At 42.0% G+C, this 11,415-nt stretch overlaps 1 protein-coding gene across 7 annotated transcripts in view; it reads right to left on the bottom strand.

The window, feature by feature from the left end:
- Positions 1–2,210: 2,210 nt before the first annotated feature.
- PAPSS2 (3'-phosphoadenosine 5'-phosphosulfate synthase 2) overlaps positions 2,211–11,415 on the bottom strand; it is a 90,634-nt gene continuing 81,429 nt past the window's right edge. For 6 of the 7 annotated variants that reach the window (XM_003783675.3, XM_023509499.1, XM_023509498.1 and 3 more), the window contains 4 exons: positions 8,396–8,531; positions 6,873–7,141; positions 5,374–5,603; positions 2,211–4,203 (listed from right to left, as the gene is read on the bottom strand). In XM_003783675.3, the coding sequence (XP_003783723.2) occupies positions 4,062–4,203; positions 5,374–5,603; positions 6,873–7,141; positions 8,396–8,531 (777 nt within the window). In that variant the 3' untranslated portion in view covers positions 2,211–4,061. The remainder of the gene's footprint in view (positions 4,204–5,373; positions 5,604–6,872; positions 7,142–8,395; positions 8,532–11,415) is intronic. The other variant, XM_023509501.1, reaches the window with a different exon arrangement.

Here is an 11,415-nt window from a genome sequence, read left to right as displayed (position 1 = left end):
CCCGGGCTGGGGATTCAAACCCGCCACCTTAGGTGTATGTGGCTGGCGCCTTAGCCGCTTGAGCCACAGGCGCCGAGCCTATGCTTTTAAGTAAGTTATAGTGAATGTTAGTATTCAGTGTGGAATGCATCAAACATACATCTGTGAACTATGACAACTCAGTTTTAAAACAAAAGGAAAAACCTTGAAATAACTACTGCCATGCAAACTTGGAACTGAATCGAGAACACAATAATGTTCTGAAGATGAGGGCAGCCCTACTCGTCCACACACTATATCCAGATCCAGGAGTCCACACCCAGTGGAAAAAACACCAAAACCCCACGGCCCTCTGCTTAATTCTGCAGGCCTTATTTCTCTGTGGAAGTCAGCTCATGGAAGGACTCCTTACATCGCTATTCTTTGCTAGCCTTGTGGAAAAGAATTTTTCTGGGTTTTCCTTGTATCACACTAAAATGTCCATACTCTAGCTAGTGCTCCATTTATTTTTTAATACTTTCAGTAAAATTACAAGATAAGGAAATGAAAGGCAGTCCTTTGGATAGCTGTCTAGGCAAAGAAGAGGCCTCAAAGATAAACCTCCGCTTTTATCCACTGTTACTAAGGTAGGTAGATGTAAATTTCCTTTACAAAAGGACAACTTTCGGTGCTATTCCTCTGCAGTTCTCAGAATAACCAACTTGAAGTATGCCCAAGAAGTATCTTTTGGGGCGGCATAGTCTGGCCTTGAAAGTTCCCTCAAACCGTTAGACACAAGAATGGTTGACTCATCTGGTGCCCATCTAATTTACTGATTTTCCTGCCTATGAGGAAAGTTACGTTGAAGATCAATGCTAGATCTGAAAGTTGTGTAATAGGAAGATGAGGGGGGAAAGGAACTTGGTGTTCTCAAGCAACCAAGATTTGCTTCTTGCAAAGACGACGGGTTGGAAAGAAGTCTTATGGCCTGGTAAAGTGTTGATATATTTATGTATGAAATTGACTACTGTCTGGCCAGATGATTGACCTGTGCCCTTCCAGGGTCTTTTCACACTGCTCTGAGCAGTTTGTCATCCTGCATCACTGACGTGTTCACGTATTTACACACGTTTCTTGTCCTACGTGTTCCTACTAAGTGGCATTGGGAGCCACCACGTAACATCTGGGGAGAAAAGAGAGGGGCTACAAATGGCGGCTTTGTATTGGATGTCATAACAGTTTTATTTGGGGTGAGGATCAGTAGACAAAAACTGCATGAAGCCTTCAGGACAGAAGGGAAGCAGGGACTCCGGGAGCAAAAACAGCCGCAGGACTGAAGGGCACAAGTGTGAGTGGAAACAGGTATCCTTTTTCTCTTTTTTGTTCAAATTAACATAAGGGTACAAATGTTTAGGTGACATTGTTTTTACTTCTAAGGTAAAGGTCAAGTTGTAGTTGAGTCCTTCACTGGGGGGTGGGGGGGGTGGGGGGTGTGGCGTGCTGCACAGCCTCACGTCATGCACATTACAGAGATCCTGCCCACCACTCTCCCTCTCCCCCTCCCCTCTCCCTTCTCGCCCCTCCTCCTTAATAGACTATATATTTGTGGGGGTTTTTTCCTTTCTCTTTTCAGTTTTTTTTGGGGGGGGGGCAGGACTGGGTTTGAACCCACCACCTTCCAGTATGTGGGGCCGGCTCCTTTGAGCCACAGGCGCCTCCCAATTATATTGGTGTTTTTTATTTTGTATGGGAGTGTAGTTGTTTATATGTTGGTTTCATGTTAGTATTGAGTACACTGGAGTATCCTTTCCGTGTTAGTGGTGGTGTGGGGATTGCTGAGGGGGAAAAACCCCACTGCTTCCAACCTAGCTTTTGAAACTCCTTGGTGGCACTGTGAGAACTCAGATCTGTTCCTTTGAGAAAAAGGGAGCAAAGTAACCTCATCCCAAATGGAGAGGGTTAGAGGGAATGAGCTCCTCCTGCGGGGAAATGCTGGGTTGAGACCCCTGAACAACCCATGATCACTGGAATGATCACTAAAAGTGCTTGGCTGGAAACCCTGTGGTGTTCACATCTAGAGGACGGTTTAGAAAAGGATGTGAACAAGGACAGTGACAGAATCTTACTGCTGCTGCCTCCAGTGACACAAAGTCACAAAGCCCTCAACAGTCGTGTGGTCAGCCCACACCCAGTGTTATGAGCAGAAAAGACCCAGCCTTTATATTGAGAAATTTATTAAAATAAGAGCAAGCATCAGTTGTACATAGAAACAATCATTTGCACTAAGTGTGAAACTAGAGCAGAAGAACAGTTTTAAATATATTTTTAAAATGAGAAAATACATTTGATTAAGGCACTATCTCCTATCTCACATTTTCAATAAATACGCTGTTTTTAAAAAGGCAGTAGTGAGTACCTCCAATTAAGTGCATATAGATACTATACTGTTAAAGACAAACTTTGCTGTGGACATTATATGCAATTCTCAAAAGAACTTTTATTAGCTGACATTAACATTTAAAAAGAAATTGAGAATATGAAAAATATCACAGTTTTCTTTTTTCAGTTTAGGTCTCTTCCAGAGAGACCTACCTATAAAAAGTGCTTTTTCTTCATGTATTCTTTAGAAATAATGAATTACCCACAAAGTACAAAGACTGCCTCTCAGGAAATAAAGCCATCAGAGGATGTCTCAGAACCACTTCAGTCTTTGGAAAAGTTGTTTTTTTCAACCAGTAAAGTCAACAGAGTTTAGAAAACTCTAGACCAGTGATTTTTACCCTGTGGTACACAGGGGTGCCATGAAAAGACCTTAGGTATGCCACGAATATTATTAAAGATCATTAATTATTTTTGAAAAGTTCAAAGCATAGTATTTTCTTTTCTTTTTTTTTTTTAACTCTTTTTGTTGTTCAACATAATTTAAGTGCTGTAGAAGTGTATAGGTTTAAGTGTGCTGTGAGATAACAATGTTGAAAAACACTGCTGCAGACCTTTCAGTGTCCAAGAAGGCCTCTTGACAATCACCCTGTGTTCAGGAGCTTGTTTAGCAGCTGAGGGGACTGCGACCCAGCATTCTGTGTTTGGTGCAGACAAAGCACCAGACAAAGTCAAGTGGTCTGGGTGTTCATTCAGGGTGCATTTTTGTTACAGCTCAACAGCTCAGGAGGGAGGCAGGCAGGCACATTGCAGTGTTCACCCGTTAGATGACAGGGCTGGGTTCTGTGTTTTCTGGGGTCTTTTCCAGAGCTAGCCCCTCCCTAGTCGGAGGGTGTGGATTATTTTTGGTTATAGCTGCTGCTGCATTCAGATAGGCCCAGCCTCTCCGTAGGACATAATGACCACAGCAAAGAGGAAAAGTTTCTACAACATCGCAGGATGGCCTGACCTCTCAGTGCAAATCCTCTATCAAAGCGCTACACTATTAAAAGTCATGGTTTAACTGGAGTTACATTATTCACAGAAGGCCATTAAGATTTCTTATTGAACAATGTAACTTTCCTGGCAGAAGTAGGTTGCATAGATCTCTAAGATTGAATTCACATTGTCGCACTTTTGGTTTCTGCATTCAGGCCTTCAACAGGGTAGATAGGAAGCAGCAAGGCTGTCACAAGCCTGAGGTTAAAAAAACATCTTGGCATCAGCCAGACCCCTTTTAAGATGAGAAATCTTTTTTTTTAATCAATTGTACGGAAGAGAAAACTGATCTGATTTATTTTACTACTGGTATAAGACACCAGGAGAGCGCAGGTTGGCAAAACTTAAGCTGGAAAATATGCTTCACTTTCTGACAAGTAGCTAGACTTGCAGTCAAAGCTTTAAGGAATCCGGGACCTAACTGCTCAGGTGCAATAGAGAATATGGCTAATTTTATTCTGAAATGTATAACAGTATTGCTTACATCTGCTAAGATTTGGTCCTCAGTTTTGCACAATATAAAATACATGTTGACTTTAAGTTATAGACAGAATTTTTACTTCATTATAAACGATTTACTTTAAAATCAGTCATGGAGAAAACAACTGGATACAAAGCATCTAATCACAAAAATAGAAAAGGTAATTAGAGAGCACTTTAGAAACAGACTCTGGAGCCAAAGGCATTCAGTTGTTCTTCTCCAGGGACCTGTAATAATCTGTCAGGACTTTCCACGCTTTTGGGGCCATGAAGCCATCAGGGGGATTCTCTCCTTCCCGGGCTAGCTTCCTCATTCGGGTTCCTGAGATGAAGTCAAACTCGTCGTGCCTGTCACAGGGTAGCAGCAAAGAACTCAGCGTCGGCAAATAACATCTACCCTAAAGGTTCCTGGAGTAGGTTATGGGTTTTTAGACTCACATTTTTCTGTAAATTGTTGCATCTTCGACAGTGGGCAGTTCACTAAATCTTTGGTCCAAGAACTTGCAGGATTAAAGGGAAATAATGGCAGCTACCCATTCACTATTTACTGTGCACCTACTCTGTTGATAGGATGTGTCTTGAAGCCAGAGACTGTCTTCTATTTCTCTGTCTACTGCGAGCCCTTGCTCACAGCACTTCCCCCATCTGCTGCTTCCGTTCATTTAAGGTGCCGGGCACTCAGTGCGTGTTTAGGACTTGCATGTTGAAAGGGAAATACTTACGGACCCTCTACTCTTCATAAGGGACCATGCTATAACTTTTAAGGGACACAAAATGTGTAAGACCATGTCTCTCAAGGGGCTCATTCTGGTTAGGAGCCTGTGGAAAGGCACTAGAGAATTTTCCAAAGGGCCAGAATTCTGCCTCATCATATCAGTTGTGCAGATGTTCATTAAAGAATTTTTCTCTGGCTTGGCACCTGTGGCTCAAGCAGCTAAGGCCCCAGCCACATACACCTGAGGTGGTGAGTTCGAATCCAGCCTGGGCCCACCAAACAATGACAGCGGCAATAAAAAAAATAGCCAGGCATTGTGGCGGGCACCTGTAGTCCCAACTACTTGAGAGGTGGAGGCAGGAGACTCGCTTGAGCCCAGGAGTTGGAAGTTGCTGTGAGCTGTGATGCAACGGCACTCTACCCAGGGAGACAACTTGAGGCTCTGTCTCCAAAAAAAAAGAATTTTCCTCTGAGCAGGTGCCGTGGTTCACACCTGTAATCCTAGCACTCTGGAAGGCCGTGATGAGCAGATTGCCTGAGCTCAGGAGTTTAAGACCAGACTGAGCAACAGTGAGATCCCTTCTCTCCTAAAAATAGAAAATTAACTGGGCCTTGTGGCAAGTGCCTGTAGTCCCAGCTACTCAAGAAGCTGAGGCAAAAGGATCACCTGACCGCTAGAGTCTGAGGTTGCTGTGAGCTATGATGACGCCACAGCACTCAACCCAGGACAGCAGAGTGACACTCTGTCTCAAAAAAAAAAAAAAGAAAGAAAGAATGTTCCTCTGAAGATTCTGAAATCCTACCTTGCTGGATCATAGAAGTCCATGGCTTTTTTGACTTTGTTGTAGGCAGCAACTCGGAATGGAATGATTTCCACAGATGTGAGGCCAGGGGCCATGCTCAAGACCTTGCCCCCATGAGTGGGTTCATACAGGTCCTTCTTGGTTTCTGGGTGGGGCATTCCTGCAGGGTCCCTGCCCACAATGTAGAAATTGGCCCCTGCAATCATCCGGGCCCTGCAGTGCCACTGGACCTGGGAAACATCACATAAAGGACATGCTGGTCATCATGGGGTTGGGGAGGTCCTTGTTTATAGAGATGCCTTTATTCTGCTTTAAAAGTAATTGAGGTGGGTCACCTAAGAGTAGTAAGAAATTTGGTGAAGTTCTAAGACTCCATGCTGTCGTGCTTGGTTATGTTGGGTAGGACAGGTGCTTTAAAGATAAGAATTCTCAGGTGGCCCACACCTGGAATCCTAGCACGCTCGACTGAGCTTGGAAGTCTGAGCCCAGCCTGAGCAAGAATGAGATCCCATCTCTAAAAATCGCCAGGCATTGTGATGGGCGACTGCAGTCCCAGCTACTTGGGAGGCTGAGGCAAGAGGGTCACCTAAGCCTAAGAGTCTGAGGCTGCTGTGAGCTATGATGCAACAGCACTCTACCCAGGGCAACAAAAAAAAAAGAACAATTCTCCCTCTTAGCATTCAAGGTTGTATTCGCCAGCCCTTCTCCAAACAGGGTGGCAGCCCAGGAACACTCAGCTCTTACCATTCACTGTAACTGTGAATTTTACTTTCCAGTGCCTTCTCGTTCAGAGTAAATCACAGTTTTAAAAAATTACTCCAGTATCTCATTATCAGACTGCCATGAACGAGCTCATTGCTTTTCACATGCGGACATTGATTCCAGTTCAACACAGCACTTTTGTCCCTTTTAAAGCTCGGACAGAAATACACAGGATGGAGAGGAGAGCTATGAGTCTGGAACTTTGATGCGAAGAGAATTAATTCATTAACTCAGTGTAGGGCATTCCAGAGGGTTGAGACCCTTTCAGTTCATCATACTTGCCACAAACTTGTTTAAATCAAGTTTGTAGCCTCACTGTTATGAAGAAAAGGAGACATTCATCTTTTAAAGGCCTCCCCTTCTAATGAAGCTTACAGGTCATTATGAATCCCTTAGAGTAATTGGAACTTCTTGGAGCTGAATCTTAGGTTAGATACAACTTGCCCTGTATCCAGTTAAGCTTCATTACCCACCTCATATTCCACCTCTGTTATCCACCTTCACATACCAACCTCTATATTCTCGAAGGCAATGCACTATAGGTTTGGTTTGATGTTTCTAGCATTTTTCAAATACTAAATGGAAACCTAATTAGGTTGGATAAAGAACAGACAGTAGAACATTCCAGAATCTGCTCATGAGGAAGAGGAAAGGATCCCAGAGACTCAATTACTCTTGTAAGTAAAGTTTGAGCCTGCACTGCTGAGTGCCATAGCCTCGCTCAGGGAAGGGCTCACCTCTGTGGGGCCAGCATATAACATGGGGGATGGAAAGATGGCAACAATGGTGGACTTGGGGTCCAGGACCCCTTCCTCGAGCACGGCTGTGTGCTGCTTCATCCGCCAGTCCAGAGGCACATCATCATCCTTGGTCCAGCCACCCAGAGGGTGGAGGAGGAGGACTGGGTTCTTATAGCCCCTCTCTAGGAGCCTGCGGCGAGTGTCCTGCATCAGCAGAGCATGGCCATTGTGGACCGGATTGCGCAGCTGGAATGCAAACACCGCATCTGGGAAAGGAAAGCAGAAAAGTCAAGGTCAGAGAAACACATGGCGTCACTTGTCCACAGAACAGAGAGGCATGATTCAGCTGTGTATGTTGTTCAGACCTGCATTGAATCCACTTGCTTTTGATAATCTGCTGGACGATTCACCTGTGTCTTTGGGGGTGTCACTCAGCTGTACTAACCAAGACTGGATTGCTCAGACAAGGTTGGGATGCAAAGGCCGGAGGCCTTATAAGGAAAGCCGACTCAGGAATGAAAACATTTGTTGCCAGGACCTTTCCTGCAAACCAAGCCTCAGGCAGGGACAGCGTTAACCAGTCCTCTTAACACCCTGCTGGAGTTTCACTGTCCCAAGATAAGTGAATAATCATGAGGAATGCTTTCTTGGGCCTGTGCAAGGGTCAATAATCTACTGACAAAAAAAAAAATTGCTTTAAAGCAGCAGTTCTCAACCTGTGGGTCGCCACCCACAGGAACTCTATTAAAGGGTTGCAGCATTAGGAAGGTTGAGAACCACTGCTTTAAAGAAACCTTCAAAATAACTCCACTTAGTGATGGACACCTGAGAGCATGAGTTTTTTTTTTTTTTTTCTAATATAATTTTCATATATCCATTATGGAAAACTTGGGAAAACCAGAAAAGCCCAAAATAGAATATATAAATCACCAGTAATTCTTTCATTGCTTTTTCTCCCTCTTGTTCAAAATGTATAGTAATAAAGAGTGAAAATCTTCCCCTTGATCCAACTGTATCCCCAGAGGTAGCCACTATCATCTGCAGTTTGGTGCACATGCTGCCAGAGACTTTTCTGCTTCTATACACACACAAGTAGGTTGAGTTTTTAAAACTATGATTACATTTTATTCTATTTTCCAAATGTGATTATGCTGCATACTGTTCTGCAATTTGCTTTTGTACTTAATAAACACACTTGAGGTATCTTTCTGTGGCAATGCATATTTTTAACTGCTGCAGTGTTCCAAAACATGAGTGCATCACACCTTTATAAAACAGTTTCTATATCATGGATATTCCCAAAAAAGATGTTTTCAGGGTTTTTTTAAACTTTAAAAATGGCCGGTGCCTGTGACTCAAAAGGGTAGGGCCGCTGGCCCCATATGCCAAAGGTGGCGGGTTCAAACCCAGCCCCCAGCCAAAAAAAAAAAATTTCTAAACTTTAAAAATGCTGATTCCTGCTCTCAATTTTCTATCAGACAGCAGTGAGGAGACACATGCACCAGAGCCGGCTGACATACCAGCATTCATTTCTTTACATTTCTGTTTGAGCTCCAGAGGCGTCAGGCGATACTGGTCCAGCCCGTCATCCCACTTTATTCTCTCCAGTACCTGAAGGTCTCCACCGACCAGCCAGTCTCCACTTTCCATCACCATCTGGAAAGAATATTCTCCAAGTTGTCAATGATTAATATTGATTTCTAGTTTATCTGAAAATTTTTCTCCTCCTAGGCCAATGTTGGGTCACCGTGGAAGAACCGCCTTCAGTTCTTCAGAATTTCTAGCACAATATTTCTCAAAGGTTTTGGTCTCGTGGCCCCTTTGTGTTCTTAAAGGGACCCCTCCTAGAATTCTCATTTAAGCGGGTTATATCTATTATTTTTCATAATAGAAATTAAAACTGAGATACTTTAAAAATATATATTCATTGAAAACTAACAATAATAAACCTATTCCATGTTAACACATACATAGTATTTTTACTGAAAAATAAACATTTCATTTCCCCCCCCCAAAATAGGATATATGGCATCATTTTATATACAGTAGAACCTCTGTAAGTTGACCACTCAAGGGACTGTAACAAACTGGTCGACATGTGGAGGTGGTCAACATAAGGAACTTCTTTGAGTACACATGGTACATATGTCTGGTCTATGAAAATTGGGTCAACTTAAGGAGGTGAGCAAGGTAGGGGTGGTCAACTATGTAAGTTCTACTGTATTTGCAGTCTCTCTACTGTATTACACCTGTCTTAATAGAAGATAGCTGGATTCTCGTGTCTACATCTGCGTTCAGTCTGTAGTAATATGTTGTTTTGGCTGAAGTAGAAAAAGAAAATCCAACTACAGGCAGGTAGTCAGAAAAGGGAAGAGGATTTCAATAGCCTTTTATATATTCTTTGTTACTACACCAAAACTTAACAAGTGCTAGTTTCTAAAAGGTAAGTTGCATTGTGGAATCTGAAGGCGTATCAGTTCACTTTCCATACTGTGTAACAGTAACAATCCATTTGCTTTAAATGAATCTTTTACCCGTGAATGATTTTGTAACATTATATATTCATCAGTTAGAGAATATTAGTTCATTGAATTTGTAAGCCTTCCAAATGTTGACACATTCCATTTTAGGGTTTTTAAAAACAGACACACACATGTTTATATTACTACTATAATTTTCTAATGAGACAACTGGGGAGCTGCTAAGCTTATAATGGTGAATAAACATTTTTCCAAAATTTTTGTACTTGAAACCTCAAAGTTTCTTATTGGCAACTAATACTCTCAGCTGTTTCCCTTAAACTGACAGGTTCACTTTGTTTATTTTGAAAAATATTTATCAACTTTCCAAGTCCAAATAACCATAGTTTTTGTTCTCTCAGGTAAAAGTGGTGTTCTATGAACAAAAGCTAAGTGGCTAGTTTTGATTGTGGCTGAATCGTAACAGTGCTTTTCCTTGAGACAACCATGTACTTTGGCGTGTATGGTGGAAGTACTTTTCTGTGAACATCCCCCTCTGTAACAGAGTATTAAAAATATACAAGCTCAAGGCCTAGTATTTAATAATTGGTTTTGCTGGAAGTGCATGTGATGAAGAGTGCAGTGATTTCACATAGTTAGTTGTCATTCTCTCAAGTCTAAGGTGCCAGCGGTCGTACCCAGCATCGCTTGTGTGTACTAGCAGTACAGATGTCAACACAATGAAAAAGGAAAATAACATCTTAGTATTATGAACACAGTTTTAAGCTTGGGGATTCTCTGAAAAGGTCTTGTGAACCCCCAGGGTTTTGTTAACCATACTTTGAGGATCATTGCTGGCACATTCCTAATACAATCTGATGTATCTTAGACTATTTTTAAAAAGGACCCAAGTTAGAGGCCCTGGGAAAAAAATCAGACAAGTTGTTTTCTTTCTTTCTTTTTTTTATTATTTATTTACTTTGCAGCTTTTGGCCGGGGCTGGGTTTGAACCTGCCACCTCCGGCATATGGGGCCAGTGCCCTATTCCTTTGAGCCACAGGCAGCACCCACAGGTTGTTTTCTACCAGTTAATTATTGTGGAGCACAATTTCTATGGAAATTCTTCAAAGAAACAGTCTTCTCCACTTATACCCAATTTTAAAACAAAAGATCTCCAAGGAGCAGGAAAATGGAGCCAAATCCAAATCTAATGTTCAACATAATTACCTAAAACCCCATGATCTTTGACAGTGGTGCCCCGACCACTCAGTGAGTAAAGGACAGTGTCATCAACTCATGGCGGTGGGAAAACTGGATATCTGCATGCAAAACAATGAAGTTGGACCCTTATCTTATGCCCCCTGTACAAAAATTAACTCAAAATGGATTAAAAACCTAAATGTAAGACCTAAAATTATTAAGCCCATAGAAGGAAAAGTTTTATGACATTGAAGTTGGCAATAATTTCTTGGTTATGATATCAAAAACACAGGTAACAAAAGCAAAAATAGACAAATGGAACGACTTCAAACAAACAATTTTTATGCATCAAAGGACACAAATCAATAGGAAAATGCAACCTATACAGTGTAAGGAAATATTTCCAAGTCACATTATATATGCTAAGGGATTCATTTCCAAAATACATAAAGAACTCCTACAACTCAACAAATGCCCATTTCTTAATTGGGTTAAGAAACAGGCAAAGGACTTGAATAGACCTATGTTATATTTGTATGATCTACAAATAGGCAAAAGCATGTGAAAAGAGGCTTGGCAACACTAATTGTAGGAGAAACGCAAGTCAAAACTGCAATGAGATATCACTTCATGCTCATGAGGATGGTTAAAAAACAGAAATAACAAGTGTTGGCCAGGCTGTGGTGAAATTGGAACACCTGTATACTGTTAGTGGGATTGTAAAGGTGCAACCACTATGGAAAATGGAATGAAGGTTCCTCAAAAAATTGATGATAGAACTACCATGTGATCAAACAGTCTTACTTCTGGGTGTATATGCCAAGGAAATGAAAGGGTCTTGGAGAGAAGTTTGCACTTAGATGTTCATAGCAGCACTATTC

Source organism: Otolemur garnettii, unplaced genomic scaffold (genome assembly GCF_000181295.1).
Source record: "Otolemur garnettii isolate 467f Iridium unplaced genomic scaffold, OtoGar3 scaffold00008, whole genome shotgun sequence".
Taxonomy (NCBI): Eukaryota; Metazoa; Chordata; class Mammalia; order Primates; family Galagidae; genus Otolemur; species Otolemur garnettii.
This window is presented reverse-complemented; position numbering and strand designations above follow the sequence as displayed.